Source organism: Protopterus annectens, chromosome 2.part1 (genome assembly GCF_019279795.1).
Source record: "Protopterus annectens isolate FY-2018-M chromosome 2.part1, PAN1.0, whole genome shotgun sequence".
Classification (NCBI taxonomy): domain Eukaryota; kingdom Metazoa; phylum Chordata; order Ceratodontiformes; family Protopteridae; genus Protopterus; species Protopterus annectens.
This window is the reverse complement of record NC_056729.1, coordinates 1704494308-1704512046: the sequence shown is the minus strand read 5'-3', so window position 1 is coordinate 1704512046 and position 17739 is coordinate 1704494308. Positions and strand designations below refer to the sequence as shown.

At 41.0% G+C, this 17739-nt stretch overlaps 1 protein-coding gene across 3 annotated transcripts in view; it reads left to right on the top strand.

The window, feature by feature from the left end:
- Nucleotides 1-17739, top strand: part of DFFA (DNA fragmentation factor subunit alpha) — a 561231-nt gene that overhangs the window by 344628 nt on the left and 198864 nt on the right. For all 3 annotated transcript variants that reach the window (XM_044063154.1, XM_044063153.1, XM_044063155.1), the window contains exon 3: nt 14902-15047. In XM_044063154.1, the coding sequence (XP_043919089.1) occupies nt 14902-15047 (146 nt within the window). The remainder of the gene's footprint in view (nt 1-14901; nt 15048-17739) is intronic.

Here is a 17739-nt window from a genome sequence, read left to right as displayed (position 1 = left end):
GACCCAAGTCCAGACCTCCTATCTCATTGCTCAAGGCAAACTCACCCAGATCTAACAGGCCTCAAACTGACTGCTTGGCTTCTCCAATTCTGATGATGGCTAGACATTCTAGGCTGTCCTATCCAGTTAAGAAAATCGGTGATGTTGTAGTTGAGGGCCTCACCAGATGCACAGTAGCAAGCCATGCCCAAAACCCACCCCCGTGATATGTCATTCATGAATATGCATTCCCTCCGAATGTACAACCAAAGAAAAAAGTGCACTTGACATTGTAATAGGACAGTAAATATAACAGTAAACTGAAGTACATTACTGGTATGGAGTGAACGACATTTAAACAAAAAAAAAAACACTTTCTCGACCTTGGGGTATTTTAGTTTCTTAAGAGGACTGCCAACTGCTAAATTATGGATTTGATACCAAGTAATAGCTTCTTATTTAAACTAAAGTGTTTCCGTTGTCACAGTGCTTTTAATAGTCAGTCACCAATATCTCATATTGACACTTTGAACGGTTATGTGCTGTCAGTACAGCACACAATCGTACGGAAGTGTAACCGCTTCTTTCTTTTACTCAGTTGTGGGGTTAAATCTTAAGTACTACAGGGTGTTGCAGCATGACTGAACTTTGATATGCACATATTGTGTATAACGGCAAGTTTTAATCTACCTAAAATGTTAAAAAAATATATATAGAATTTATTCCCAGTTGTCGAAAACCCCAAGTAATATGTAGACCGGGTTGTCACTCAGTTTGTAACACGCCCACTTCTGCACGAAACAATCTGGTGAGGCCCTCGACTACAGTATCGCCAGAAAATCTTAGTGTGCTCACATGAGTCCTCCACAAGAAAAATTTACAAAAGCAAATGCAAGAGGTTCTCTATTTGGGCTCATCAGAAATTTGTAGATCCCCTTACCACCCTAATATTAGCGATTCTTGATTTCCTTGCCTCAGTCTTTCAGGATGGAGCAAGCTATTCCACTATCAAAGTTCAGTTGGCAGCCATATCCAATTGTCATATAGGCGAGAACTCCTCCTCTTCATTTCTTCCAAATTGTGCAAGGCCTTTCTGAGAGGTAGCTTTATACTTGGGCATCCAGTCAAAGATCCCACTCCTCCGTGGGATCTCACTATGTTACTACAAGTCTTAGTTCACTCACCCATTGAACCTTCTGCCAAAGTAGACCTCAAATTCTTGTCCTGGAAAACTGTACTTTTGGTGGCTATAACCTCGGCTAGAAGAATTTTGGAATTACAGGCACTTTCTTCCAGACCACCTTACTTAGTTTTTCACAGAGACAGTCACTTTACGTACAAATCCGTCCTTTTTACCGAAAGTTGCTTCTGAACACGATATCAACCAAGTTATCAGTCTTCCAGTATTCTTTCCTAATTTTCAAAACAAGGGTGACTATTGCCTTCACTTTCTTGATGTGCATAGACAGTTCCGTTTTTATTTGGACATGACAAAAACTTTCAGGAAATCTGACCAATTATTTGTTTCCTTTTCTAAAGTAAAGTTGGGAAAACCTGTTTCCAAGACTACTCTGGCTAAATGGACAACAGATTGCATTTGTTATGTTTACCTTGCCAAAGGTATTGCCTCACCTAGCCATGTAAAAGCACTTTCTACTGGATCAATGTCCACCTCAGCAGCTTTTTGGTCTAGAGTATCCTTTGATGATATTTGTGCAGCTGCTTTCTGGTCATATACTCATACCTGTGTTACACATTACAAAGTGGATATTATATCTAGGAATCAAGCATCCTTTGTTTCTGCGATGCTCTGGAATTTCCTTCCATAAGGGCCTCCCAAGATCAGTGTAGATGGGGACTCTGTCACACAGGTTGAGGAACAAATGAAAATGACAACATCAGATAAAGAAGTTATGTACTCGCCATAATGTTCCATCTGTGTTGTCCATTTTTATTCTTCCTCAACCCACTCCTCTCTCCATTCCCTGACCCTTCTGGGAAGATTTACAGAGGTGTTTCAGGAACCACTGTTCCTGTTTAGCTCCTGATTCTATCTTTTCTATCTCATGATAAATTTCCTTATATACATATATTTATTATGCATATTAAGCTGCAGCGAACTCAGTCTGAGGTAATTTGACGGACAGGAGCATTGTGGGTAAGGAAGGAACTTGAGAGTCGTATCCTAAGCTATCAAAAGCGGCTGAGTTGGATCAGAGGTTCGGATATGAACCCACAGATTGAGGAAGAATGAAAATGGACATCACAGATGGAACGTTATGGTCAGTACATAACTTTTTTTCTTTCAAGTTCTGTACATTTCTGGCTTTGACGGCAGTGCACTTACTAGCCAGTAACTGAAATTTACCTAAAAAGACAAATTCACCATCTCTTGTTTCTGTGTTTCTGTTTTCACACTGGGAGTGCTGAAATTAAGTTGTTACTAAGTGCACAGCCATCTTGGAAGTCCCTAGCTCAAATGGTTTTTGATCTTTTTATCCAATTAAAATCTCAATAGCTCGTTTGTGTTCTGGCTTCCAAAGTGATAGTGCAGTCATCTTCATTCTGGAAGGCCATTCCAGTTACAAACTCATAAGGTATAATTAACCACAGATGCATCTGCTTTTGTTGAGTGGATGTATTGCTCTGGGTGCATGGTAATTTCAGGAGTCTCATCTTTAGGAAATGAATGCAGCTGTCCTGACATTGGAGACTGAAGACTTTGCTGCCCCAGAAGTTCCTTTTTTTTTTTTTAGATAGAATTAACTGGGCATTCTAACATAGCAAACTTAAATCTGAACAATGTCATGGTGGCACTACTCAGTGCTAAGACTTTGAATAGAAAGATGCCAGAACTTGAAGCCATGCTGCAGTTCAAACATACTCATGTTTGTGTAGTTACTGAGACATGGTTTCAATGCAGTGATGCATTCCTTCTATACCACGGTTCAGCACTTCTATCTTCAGGCCTTTGGGTAACTATAGCAGATTATCTGTGTTTGTAATAAATGCCACCTCTCATCAAATTACCCACATGCCTCACCTGGAGCTCTAAATCGTCAACTATTACTTCATTGCTAACTGATCCTCTTAAGTAACCCCAGAGATGATGGAAATTACCTCAACACTCTTGAATGGTTAAATATTAAACTAGATGCCTTCTTGCTATGGGACTTTAATTACTCAAACATTAATTACTTGCATTTCAAAAAATGGAAATGCAAAGTGTTTTTTAGTCTTCAATACCAATGTGCTGGAACAAGATTGAAAATTTCCCACTATAGACTTAGTTCTTGACATGGTCCTTACCAGCCTAGCTCCTGCTTGTACTCCACCCTCACCTCCTCTTTCCATGTTAAATCTGACCACAAGCGAATCACCTTCTCTGCCAGACCTAATGGTACCACCTTACCATCAAATGTGACCATCTTTAGGACCTTCATCAGGGTAAACCTACTTCACATTGTAGAAGACCTATTCAAAATTCTCAACAACTCCTGCAAATGGGCTGTATTTGAGAGGGCTTCCAAATTCACCTGCATAATTTACCATTACCTAAACTGCTTCATAGAAAAGTCAATACATCTCTGTCGTAAATATAATGGTAAATTTGTAAATAAATCTGAGTGGTGGAACTCCTGTGTTAATAAATGGTACAGTAAAAGAAGGAAAGTAATGAAAAGTTTTAAGAAAGTTCTATCACCTTGTCTTAGGACCACAATCCACAAATATCAGGAATTGAGTATATTCTGAAAAGTGTTGCTTATCTTTGTTATCACGGAGTACCAGTGTCATAGGTTCATAGGTAAATAGTAGGTAATTGGTCTGCAGGCTGTTACTTTCTAACCAAAAAACAGACTGTGATCAAAGGTGAGAATCAAAGCTTGTACTCTGTTTTTAAGGTAAACACCTTAACCATTATGGTAGCCCCTAATTTCCATTATGATAACTCCCAACCCCAAGTGTCAGTGTTTCAACACTGGCTAATTTGAGCCTCTGGCAGCTAGCTCATAATTCCACAGATAACCTCATTTTATTGGTGAAATGTTTCACTATATAAATACTACTTTCTATCCTTTTTAATCTCTTCTACAGAATAGTGTGTTACTCTCTTTAAAATGCAAACTAGCTTATAATATAACGTTACCATCTGTTTCTAATTGAACCTTCACTAGGTCACACCTTTGTCACTCAGCAGTTGAGCATGGCACTCTGAATTGTAACTCTTTGTAACTTATGAATACCTAATTGGCCTTGGTCATGGCTGAGGACAATCTTTCCTACTCGGTCAACAAAGTTATAATTAAATAAATAAAACAAGCCAGCAAGAACCTTAAGTGTACTATTGGAAAGTTAGCATAGTACAAGGGTAAGGTCACCACAGATACCAAACGAAAGTGCAGTGTTTCATCAGCCATGTCAGGAAGTCAAGGGTTAATGTCTTCCAGCAATGCTGTCAGCTCACATAATGTAATCTCAAGGATATAGCCCATATATTAACAGACACTTTTGCTATTATCTTTACCCCAGCTATCAACACGTTTACCCCAGTTATTGTTAAAAGTTTAGTTTTCCCTAAAATTATGTTGAAACTTGTCTTGAGACTATGTCAAAGGTTAAAACTGATACTTCCTAGAGAACAGATAAACCGGGGTATCTTCTCATCCATGCCAAGTATGCAGTGTCTGGCTCTCTACGTAAACTGTTCAAAATCAGCTTATTCACAACGTGTGTTTCTGATGCCTGAAGAACAGTCACTGTGATTCCTCTACGCAAGGGTGGCCCCTCTACAAACCCATTTAATTATAGGTCTGCCAGCTTTACTAGGCTTATATATCTGCAGACATGTGCATTTTAACTGATTTAGACCCCAGTCAGTTTGTTATCCTGGAGGGCAGTTCATGTCTCCTGAATCTAATAAGCTTCTCTAAAAAGGTTTTAGATCCTGTGAACAGTGGTCACTCAGGCCATGCTTCTTATCCTCACCTAGCCAAGGCTTTTGACACTATCCACCATACTGGTGTAATTAAAAAAAAAATAGACACACAATATAAATCCCTATGTTATCCACTGGATTGCAAATTGGCTAACAGTTCCCAGATTGTGAAAGTTACTGGTTCATGGCTTCATAGGTAAGTACTAGGATTGCTGCTGTTGTAGGCCATTTTAGGCATAGTCAGTTTCCTGTTCAAAGGTGAGAATCAAACTGTTTATCTTGTGTCTGTGAAGTAAATACCTTAATAATCACTATACCAATCCCTTATTCTCATTCTTCTCTGAATGTAAAATTGTAGCTAGTGCAGTACCACAGGGGCCAATGCTGGGCTGTCTACAGCTTGGAGTTTATTTTTGCAGACATCCAGTCTGATATCCCAGAAGTGTGGTTGACCAAGTTTGCTGATAACTGTAAGCTACTGTAGGACTGGAATAAGCTTGTAACAATTTACTGAAAATTGTTTTGAGCTAAATGCAGAAAATTGCAGTGTACTGGCGTTTTGCAAAAAAGTTCATAGGTTCATAGGTGTGTCCTAGGCTAATGGCCCTGGAGCCTTTACAAGCCTAGCCCATAGGATTACCCTGGCATCGTGCCACCCGACCTTACTTCCTAGTGCCTCTGTCGAGTAGAGCCATTGGAGTGATCCCCTACGTGAATTTTCTATTTCCCATCCACTCATCAAGATTACTCTTGAAGAGGGCCAGTGAGGTGCTGTGCTTGACATGTATGGGAAGTCTATTTCATAGCATGGGCAGTCTCTGGGTTATGAACCTGTCCCTCCAGCATATTCTGTTGATTGTGGTAATGAGATTGAGGTCTCTGGAGCGTGTGGTGCGGAGGGATTCATATTTCTTTAGATGTAGCATTTCTAACAGAGCTGGGTCAGACATGGCTTTGTAAGTCAAGTAGAGATTGCCTCTAATTATGTGACATGAGACAGAGAATAGTTGGGAGTTTTTTGAGTTTGTCCATATAGGACAAGCGTTTAACGCCTAGTGTCCTCTTTGTGAGGTACTTTTGCGGAATCTCCAGTTCTAGAAGGTGTCTATTGAGGTACATGCCAAATGGGGCATTGTACTCAATGATTGGCCTAATGAGGGAAGAGTAGAGGGAGACAATGACCTCTTTCTTCCTGGATGCAAAACCCTTAGTAATGAGGTGTGCCACATAGAAGGACTTTCTGACCACAGTGGCAATGTGGTGGTCAAGAGAGGTTGTTGTCAACCTATGTTCCCAGATCTTTTATAACACCTTCTGTGTTCAGTGAGCTACCATCTATGTGGTAATGCAAGGGAACCGGGTTTTTCCCAAGGGGGATGACGACACATTTTGTTGGCATTGAGCTGAAGGCCATGGTTCTGACACCAGTTGCTGGTCTCAGTGAGGCCTTTCTGTAGGATGTCAGCATCACTTGGGGAGATAATAATAGTTCCCAACATGCAGTTGTCTACAAACTTTTTCAGCCAGAGTCCCGTCGTGTTGGCCTGGACTTCAGAGAAGTAGAAACCAAACAGGAGAGGACCCAGGACCAAATTCTGTGGGACTGGAGTCAGCTACATTCACACTGTGGGTTCTACTTGTGAGCCAGTTTGCAACCCACCTAGTGATATAGGGGTTGATGCCCAGCTTAGTGAGTTTTTCTATGATTCCTTAGTGAGGAATGGTATCAGAGGCCTTGGCCAGATCAAGGTAGGCTGTATGAACCACATTGCCTTCATCCATAGCTCTGGTGACTGACTCAAAGAAGTCGACCAAGTTGAGCAGGCATGATCTACTATTCACAAAACCAAACTGTGTAGGTTCCAGAGTTTGGAGATTCCCTATATCCTTGTTTATTAGGTCCATGATGATGCGTTCCATAGCCTTGCACATCCGACTCATTAGTCTAATGAGGCGATAGTTCCCAGGGTCTGTAGTTGCTCCTCCTTTGTGGAGAGGGATGACTGTAGCAGTGCGCCATTCAGTAGGGACAAAGCCTGAGGTGAGGTTGTGATTGAACAGGGCACACAGGTGAGGTGCCAGTTCACTCTGTAGTTCATGTAGAACACAGCCAGGGATATTGTCAGGTTCCATAGAACCTGTATTCTTGGCCTTGGACAGTGCTGTTTTAACCTGTGCAGCAGTAATACTGGGTGCCTGTCAATCTACTGGTGTTCTGATTGGTCCTTTGGGGGGCAGAGAGCAGTAAAGTTAGCACTGAGTCTGTCGGCTAGTATATTGGCAATATCTGTTGGCTCAGTATAAGAGGTACCATTGTGCAGTAGATCAGAGCAAATCTGGGTATTGCCGTGGAGATTCTTTGCATAACTATAGAAGGCCTTGTGGTTGTCTTTATTATCTGCTGCAATCTTGTTTTCATAGCTAGCTTTAGAGGATTTGATGAGGGATCTCAACCTTTTGTTGAGGCTGATAAGGGAGTTTTTCCAGTCTTGGGACTTCACCTTATTCCACATCAGTTTCCTTCTGTTGTAGAGTTTGTTTATGGCAGGGGACCACCAGATTGGCTTCCTTTTTTTTTTTTTGAGGAGAGTGTCTTGATTCTATTGGGCATGGGGAGATCCATGCCTGTGTGTACGTGTTCGTACAGTGCATTGGTGTATGATTTGGCAGTCATGCAACCATTGTCCATTTGCACGGATGCCATAAAGTTAGCCACCTCTGTTTTTAGGAGCCCAGAGTTAGCTTTGGAGAAGTTTTTCATGATGGTTACCTTTGTGGAGGGTGGATGTGGATTTCCAAGGTGATTAGTTTGTGGTCGGATATAACCTGGGAGGAGTTGACTATTGGTGTAGAGCAACCGTCGCCCATGTTAGTAATGACCAGGTCAAGGGTGTTGCTACCTCTAGTGAGGGTAAGAACAAGCTGGTCCAGGGCATTGGAATTAATGAATTCCAGGAAGCGTTGGGCGGGTGTATAGGTACATGAGTAGTTTTCCCAGTTAATGGAGGGGTAGTTGAAGTCGACCAGTATGAGAGTGTTAGGTTGGACCCTAATATTCTCCAGGGTGCTTAGGAACGTGGAGTGTGAGTCTTGGAACATGGTTGAGGACGTATAGCAGGCTACGACGTGAATGGCTGTCTTACCTAATGTTAGCTGCACCTGAAGTATCTCAGATGTGTTATGTTGGGCTACCAGTCTGGATTTGTGCACATCCTTTATGAATATGGAAACACCACCGCCTTTGAAGCTTCGGTCCAAGTTGTGGGGCCGAAAGGTGTGGAATGAGTTATAGACTGGTAGTGCAGGGGTGCTTTCTGCTGCCTTGAACCAGGTCTCTGTTACAGCACAAATGTCTATGTTCTCCATTTTAAGGAGTGCTTCGAGCAAGTGGATTTTGAGATTTAGACTTCTAGCATTGGGCAGCATGACCCTCAGATTGCATTTGTTTGTAGCTGTTACGATGGTAATTTAGTCTTTGGAACACTGCCTAAAAAGGGCAGTATAAGGGTGGCAAGAGCGTTGGCCAGTATCCGGAAGCCCAGGAGTGAAGTGAAGCATAATAGCATTTTGGAAAAAAGCCGTTCCCACATTATATCTTATAAATGGTATGCCTTTTCAGACAGAAACTGCAAGAAGAGACCTGTAAAAAAATGTAGGCTACCTATTGTAGAGTAGGTTCCCTTATAGTCTCCCCAGATCCAGAGGTATGGCTGGTTCTCCCAGAGACCAACACGCATAAGAAAAAGGAAAAGCTTCTTTATTCAAAGTAATCCACTTTTGTATTTCTGTAGGTATTTTCCAGGTAGCTAGCTAATCAGAGTGGTTAGCTGTCTACCTGGAAAATACCTACAGAAATACGATAGTGGATTACTTCGAACAAAGTCTGCGCTGTAAATTTTCCCTTAGAACTAGGCAAGCCTCAACTCAAGTGATTCAGATCAGCTGCTCTTATTGCAGCACTTGCAAAACAGAAATTAGCACTTGTCCTAATCTCCTAGACAGCACTATTATTCTCCAAATTTCCTAGACAGCACTATTATAATATAGCATAAGACCCTTGATCATCCGCAGGACTTAAGTTCAATTTACTCTTCAAAGCATGTCCAGAGGTCAGCTTCAGGTGTACTCTCCAGTTCATCTGGTGGAATTGGGCATCCTGAGGCAATGCCACAACTGCCTCATGTATACAAACAACCCTCTCCTCTTACCTCTAGACACAAACACTTGTGAGAGATGCAAATGCACAGCCAGACTGGAGGCTAAGCGCTCTCAGCCCATGACTGTAACAGACAGTCAAGAGGATAAGGGACACACTTGCATCACACCACCTGTCACACATGAATCTACAAAACAAGCACTGGTAAAACATACGCATAAATACACAAAAACATATTCGGAGGCACTAGGTACCAATCTGAAAAAGAAACAGTGCCCTCCAAAGCAGACAAGCAAGCAACCTGCACCCCCAAACACAAGCCAGAAAACACATAATTCACCTTAGAAGTGTGCCTCACAACAGCTCTTAAGGCAAAACACCATACCTAACACGCTAGTAATAGGAGACTCTATATAGTAAGGCACACGGATGTTCCACTCACCAGGCTGAACAATGAGAAGGTTACTGTCAGCTGCCTGTCGGGTGCTCGGATCCGCCACATAACACAGGCACTTAGGTCACTCCAGAACAAGTACAAGTATGACGCTGTCATTGTACATGTTGGTGTGAATGATCCAAGACGTACCTCCCTGGACTACATGAAAAGAGACATTGAGGAGCTCTCTGATCATGTAGCCCAAGCTGGTATGACCCTGACCTTGAGTAGCATACTACCTTCACCTAGAATGATACCACAATACAAATACAAAATGATCAATTTCATCAATTGGCTAAGCTTCTGGTGTCATTCTAAGGGGATCCAGTGTCTGTCTGCCTGGGATGACATGATAGACAAGCCTCGCTGTTTTGCCAGAGATGGGTTGCACCTGTCACCCCTAGGTTTTCGAATACTGGCCAAGGCTCTTGCCGTCCCCATAGTGCCTTTTTTAGGCAAGGCTCAAAGGACAAACCAACCACCGTAACCAGCACAGGTAACCCAAAACTAAGAGTAATTCTACTCAGTGCCAGAAGTCTCAACCTCAAAATGCACACACTCGAGGCTCTCCTCAGCATGGAGAAAATCGATGTTTATGCAGTGACGGAAACCTGGATCAAGGCTCAAGAGAGCACCCCAGCACTGCCAGGTTACAATCCATATCATACCTTCCGGCCTCAGTTACTGGATCGAAGTACAAAGGGCGGAGGTGTATCCATATCCATATTCATCAAGGATACCCATATCTCCAGGTTAGTAGCGCAGCATGATGCCTCAGAGATCATCCATGCGCAACTATCAGCAGGCAAAACCACATTTCAATTCGTAGCCGGTTATAGATCACCCACCATGTTCCAAGATGCTCACTCTGCATTCCTTGAGACATTGGAAAATATAAAGGTCCTACCCAACACCATAATCTTGGGTGATTTAAACTACCCTGGTATAGACTGGGTGAACTACCAATGTTCCAACTGCTATGCTCAGCGATTCATAGAATTTATAAATTCAAATGCCCTTGAACAACTAGCATGTTGCCCCATTAGAGGGGACAACATATTGGATTTAATCATCACAAATATGGGCGCCCATTGTACCACACCCGTTATCACTCCCTCCTTGGTCAGATCTGACCACAAACTGATAACCCTGGACATCCTCACCCCTCCACCTCCCCCAGTCAAAGAAACCATAGTCAAAAACCTTTCCAAAGCAAACTTCAAACTACTTGCATCCAAAGTGGAAAGCTTCACTATTCCCTTGCAGAAGGGTAATGATATCCAGGATGTGGAATCCTACACCAAGGTACTCTATATGCATCTTCAGGATTGCATGGACCGTACTATCCCAAATAAAACCAAGACTCCTTCCTGAAGCAAGAAGAAACCAGTCTGGTGAACCCTGGCCATAAGCAAACTTTACAATAAAAGGAGGAGACTTATACAAAAAAAGGCCAAATCTCAAGTAGAAAAATCATCCCTGATCAGCATTAGTAAGAAATTGAGGGCCTTCATCAAGTCAACTAAAGCTAATTTTGAAAAGAAAGTTGCCAAGGATAACCATAAGGCCTTCTATGGCTACGTCAAAAACCTAAATGGCAATGCTCAGGTCTGTTCTGAGCTAGTACAAAATGGAACAAAATACACTGACCCTTCTGACATTGCCAACATCTTGGCTGACAGGTTCAGTGCAAATCCCCCCCCCCCCACACCACCACCACCTACAGGGCCTATTACCATTCCAGGGGATTGTGTAAGTCCAGTTATTACTGATACGTTGGTTAACAAAAAACACTGCCTCCATGGGACCAGATGGTGTCCCAGGCTGTGTCATACGCAAGCTCCAAAAAGAATTAACCCCGCATCTTAATACCCTGTTCAGTCTCAGCCTCTCCACAGGATATGTGCCCACAGGATATGTGCCCATAGAATGGCGCACGGCAATGGTCGTCCTGCTACACAAGGGTGGGGCCACAACTGACCCTGGGAACTACCGACCAATAAGCCTGACCAGTCTAATCTGTAAGGCTATGGAGCGAATCATTATGGAACTCATAAATGGAGAGATTGGAAACCTCCAGTTGCTGGACTTCCACACAGTTTGGCTTCATCAAGGGCAAATCATGCCTCCTGAACCTGGTGGATTTCTCTGAGACAGTTACTCAGGCTATAGATAAGGGAAAGGAGGAACACATGGCTTACCCTGACCTTGCTAAAGCATTTGACACCATTCCCCATTCAGGTATTATTGGGCATAAACACTTGCATCACAAGATGGATCGCAAACTGGCTCTCAGACAGATCCCATAAAGTAAGAGTAGTGGGATCTATGTCCAAATCCAGACCAGTAACTAGTGGTGTGCCTCAGGGCTCTGTCCTGGGGCCCCTCCTGTTTGGCATATACTTCTCAGAAGTACAGGCAAGCATGGAAGGGCTGTGGCTGACTAAGTTTGTGGACGACTGCAAACTGGGTGCTATAATAGAGTCTCCGGCCGACATGGAGATCCTCCAGAAGGGCCTAAATGAGACTGATGCATGGTGTCAAAGCCATGGTCTCAAGCTAAATGCAAAAAAGTGCGTAGTAATCCCCTTTGGAAAAAACAGAGTACCCGCAAACTACAACATAGGAGGTAATCCCCTGAAATCTGAAGAAGAAATAAGGGATCTAGGGACGCAAGTAGATAGTCAGCTTTCCTTTGATAACCATGTTGCCAGAGTGGTTAGAAAATCCTTCTATGTGACCCATCTGATCACGAAAGGGTTCGCATCAAGATCTAAGGATGTAATGGTGCCCCTCTACTCTTCCCTCATCAGACCCATTATTGAGTACAATGCACCAATTGGAATGTACCTGGCTAGACATCTCCAGCAGCTGGAGAGACCACAAAGGTACCTAACCAAGAGGATTACTGGCCTCAAACAGTTGCCCTATGCAGCACTATTGAAAAAGCTAAGACTGTTCTCTGTTGCATACCACTTTCTCAGAGGCGATCTCTGTCTAACGTACAGAGCCATGTCCAACCTAGAATTGTTGAACATGCTCCATCTTAGCAAAACCAAATCTACTCGAGCTACGCGCTCTAGGAATATAAACCTCAACACAACAATGAATAGAACATGCTGGAGGGATAGATTCCCTTCGCAGAGACTTCCCTTACTATGGAACAGGGTCCCGATGTACGTAAGACAGAGCCCCTCACTATCACTCTTCAAGAGGAACCTTGATGAATGGATGGGTAACAGAAAGTTCACACCGGGATCACACCAACAGCACTACTAGATAGGGGCCAAGGGTACTAGCTGCTAGTACAAGGGTCTAGGGAACTACTAAAGGGGCGGTGAATACCGCACAATGTGGCTGGGCTAATATATGCCTTTGGGCAGATAGCCCAGTAGCAACCTGTGAACCTAAGAGGCTTTTCTTTTCTCTTTTGCTTGGAATAATAGACCTGTGTATTTATAGAAGAACTCTCTCTGTCTGCCATTATTTTTCGCCCATAGACAGGAAACCCTTTTTATATCTGACTCATTTAATTTCCAAGGGAATATCTTAAAGATCCAGATCCAGAGAAGCTATTCTACCGCTGAAGTCTTCCCTCATCAGACTTATCATTGAGTACAATACCGCTGCTGTTATGTATAAGTCCAAGCATGTTTCTCATCCTGAAAGGTTCCAAAGATACCTAATCAAAAAAAAAATTAAAAGTCCAGATTCCTTTAACTATCCCGATAGATTAGCATAACTGTCCTTATACTCAATAACTTATAGGCTGCTCCAAGGTGACCTGTGTCTCACTTTTTGAACCATGGAAGACCCAATGCTACTTGACCTTCCATTTCTTTGCAAACTCAGTGGCTCTACAAACACCCATGTTAGGGACCTAAGTCTGCACCAGCAAGTAAGACTCACTTGAGACGTAGGTAACTAAATTACTAACTAATCGTACAGTAATATTTTTGTAGATAGTTTTTAGTGTTCTTGTACACAGACCTGAAGAACTCTAGAAGGACGAAAGCGATCTTTGTTAATAATAGGTTATGGAAATAGAATATGATTTTTACAATGGATTTTTTGCATGCAAAGCGTATATGTATATATTTATTTATGTTTTTAGATTGTTATATGGTCTAAGATGTATATATTTCCAGCCATGTAGTATATTGTCTTTGGATAAAATCACAGACTTAATAATCTGGTTAAATAAGTGGTACCACATCATTATTAATTTTATGTAAAGTACATAAGGGTTATATTGTTATGACAGCTACTAAGTAGGGCAGGACCAGCTGGAATGTCGCACTGATGGGGTAAGGGATGTAAATTTAACATGTATACCAATAACACTTTGTTTTACAGCACAATAAACCACTCCCTTGCCTGATAAAAAGTGTGTGTGTGTGTGTCTGTGTGTGTGTGTATATATGTATATATATATATATATATATATATATATATATATATATATATATATATATATATATATATATAGTTAGAAGGCTGTTGCTCTATTATTTTTGTTTTACTTGGATCACTTGTCTGTGCACTTAACAGATTTTCGACTGGAAACAGACTTCCTACCTGGCTTGGATTACTTTTTAATACTTAATAATTTTGTATAGTATTTCAAATTTTATATTTTTTATTATTTTTTTTATTAGGACGAGTTTAACTTTGCTATTTCTACAACATTATCTGATGTGATTAGTATACATTGATTAACTATATATAAGGATTGAAAATCTTCCACAAAGAGAAGTTTCTTACACGGTTTTGTTTTTGGACCCACTACACTTGTTTAGTGGTTTGTTTGAGACTTCGGGGATACCACTGAGATTACTTGTAATTTAAATCAACATATTCCCAACCTATGGAATAAGGTACCACTACAGGGCAAACAAAGTACTACTCTTTACCTTTGAGGCTAGTGTTGATGATTGGATGGGTAGATATAAATTTACACTAGGATTGTCACGTGCAATGTTGCTCAAGTTTGAGAAGTGTGCAATATTAAGTGTTTTTTGGAGGTGCAAACTTTTAAGTGTGTCTACTTAAAGATGTATATAACGAGGCATATTATGGTCCTTTTGATCGTTTGTTTAATAGTGTTCCTGAGTTTATTTTCTTTGATAGTAAAATGATTACATTTTAGCTGATTTTTCAGTGTTTTGCAGTGGTTCATTGTTTGCTGTTTTGAAAAGAGTTTAATGTTTGTCTTATCAAAACCTTCGTTAGCTGACGGTCATCTGTAATAGTATCAGCAGAGTTAAAAAGTACTGCGAGTGTTCTGCAACTGAAATTATCCAGTTAGGAATGATTTTTACTGTAGTGCTGAATGAAATCAAAGATCGTTTCCTGGGACATCATTTCTCTTATGTTTTTCTCATTTTCTTCTAGTTGATGGTGGCACAGCTTGGTTAATGCGTGAATCAGTGACTGAAGATGAAGTTGACATTGCAGTGCCGCTAAATTGGAAGGATTTGGCAAAGCAGTTGAAACAAGACTTGGCCAATATTCTTCTCATGTCAGAAGCAGATCTTCAGGTATTTCTGGAAAAGTCAAGAAGAGTATTTACAGCATGTTCTCTGTTAAGTTGTTAGGGAAGTGCATTTCTAGCTTAGTGGTTTTTGGTGGCATCTTATCATTGCAAACACTCCTGTAATGTAACATATGGTGCTGCCTTATGAAGGCTTCATGGAATTGGCAAATTATAATTTGAGAGCATTGGAGAAATTTTGCTCATGTTCTCTTAATTGAAGTTTAAATTATAAATACTCTGGAAGAGCATATCCACTGGAAAAGTACTGAAATAAGCCAGAATACCTTTAACAGCATAGTCCTGTCTAGCCATCCGGGTGTAGTTCTTTTTTTTTCTTGTAGACAAGTGACCCAGAATATTGATTAGTTCAAAAGTTGCTTGACTGTTGTCTTTACTTGCTTGTATAGCTTGGGGATATTAACTCAAACAAGCAGGCAGCCATTGTAAAAGTGGAATCCTTTTGTAATTCCAGTGCCCAAAACAGATCTTCTAGGTTGCTGAAACGTGTGTGTGTATGAGGGGGAGGGGGGTGCCTTGCACTTTTTCTTCAGAGGTAGTGCCTTCAGTTTATTATATTAAGAAGAAAGAGATGTGGAGGTAAAACAATCCCCCCCTGCAAAAAGTATGTATGTGTGTGTGAGTGTGTGTGTGTGTGTGTGTGTGTGTGTGTGTGTGTGTGTGTGTGTGTGTATATATATATATATATATATATATATATATATATATATATATATATATATATATATATATATGGATCTAGGACTATTGAACGAAAGTTCAATAGTTCGAATCCACAATCACCGAACACACTTTAACGAAAGCGCGTTCACCGAAAAAGCGCTTTAGTTAAAATGTGTTTAAAAAAAATAAAACATTACCTTTACGTTTTTGCAAGGGGGCAAGCCCCCCAGCACCCCCCACACCCCCCTACTTAAATATTCTCTCTCCGAGGTCGCACTACAGTGAGGAAAAAGGGAATTTTCCCTTATCCCCACTGTAGTGCGATCTCCGCAACAGGCATACTTGCGTGAAATTTTGCCTGGCTGAATCTCTTTCGGTTATGTTGTCTTTCGGTGATCCGTATGGATCGCGCATATGTGTGTATGTATGTGTATATATATATATATATATATATATATATATATAGAGAGGGAGAGAGAGAGTGTGTGTGTGTGTGTGTGCGTGCGCGCGCATGTGTGTGTACACACACACGTGTGTGTGTGTGTATATATATATATATATATATATATATATATATGTGTGTGTGTGTGTGTGTGTGTATAAATATATATGTATATTTAGAGAGAGAGTGAGACGCGCATGCACGCACAAACACACATACACACACACACACACACACACACACACACACACATTATATTTTTTAAAGCTCACAATTGAACAGTTTTGGACACTAGCAATTTGGAAGATCAGAATCATGATGGGGTGCCATAACAATTTCTGGAAACATAATGCATAAATGTAATGGGACCAAAACCTAAATTAAGTCGCAATAACAGACACAAGTGCTGTTTTAATTAGGTTGAAAATTGTAAGCATTCATCCACAAAAAGTCTTCAGACATAAAAGCTCAAGTCATGAACCCACACAGTTCTTAAGTAATACACATTGACTCAATGAGGTAATATCTATCCACTTGCATAACATAATAAGTCATCATTTTGATTTACTTGCATCATCCTCATTTTGAGATTTAATGAAAAAACTCATTAATATCTGGAGCAGCTTGTGTAAACAGATTCACCTCAGTAGTACTCTTTCTCTGGAAGACGAACCCTACATTTGGCCATTTCTTGTGGAAACCTGTCAGCTGTACTCATGGTCAAGGGCATAACCTTTAAAGCATACCTCTGAACTGTCCAGATTTTGGCTGATATTTTTGGTCTGTTCCTTATAAAATTTGTGTTTTTTTTCTGGCAAATCACTGGGATGATCTGAGGATTGAAGTAACTAAATAATGACATACATTTGAGTTTCAGACTTCAAATACTTCAAAAAAATCTATGTTTAAACAGCTCGTGTTACTCGAGCAACTTTCTAGGTTTATAAGAGCAGTATTTAAAATATGTCCTTATTTTTAACCTTTGTCTCCCCATTTTGTTTGCCTTTGTCTAGATTTTTTGCACTAAGCTCTCACATAACCTTACTGACATTAGAAGTACTTTTATCAGTAGTACACATGATGCAACCATCGTGCACAATTCAAAGCAAACATATCAGTCCACATATGCATAGGCACTTACATGTAACCTTCCTAAACCACAAAGACCCTCATGGACAAAGTACACATAACAAATATCCTCAGGAGTCTGAAGTGCACACTTTCAAAACAACACCCACATCAACACGTAGAACTACTTCTCATGGAGCCTCTACCTCTAAGCCCATAAGGCAAGCCACCACACCATCCAACATTCTAGTCATTGGAGACTCCATCGTGAGACACACTGATGTCCCTCTCACCAGGCTGAGTAAGGAGAAAGTTATGGTCAGTTGCTTATCAGGGGCTGGGATCCACCACATTAAGCATGCACTAAGGTCATTGGACCACATTTACCAATATGACTCGGTCATAGTCCATGTGTGAGCAAATGACCAAATGAGTAAATGAGATGTACCTCCCAAAACTGTATGAAGAGAGACATCATGGAGCTCTCGAAATATGTGTCTCAGGC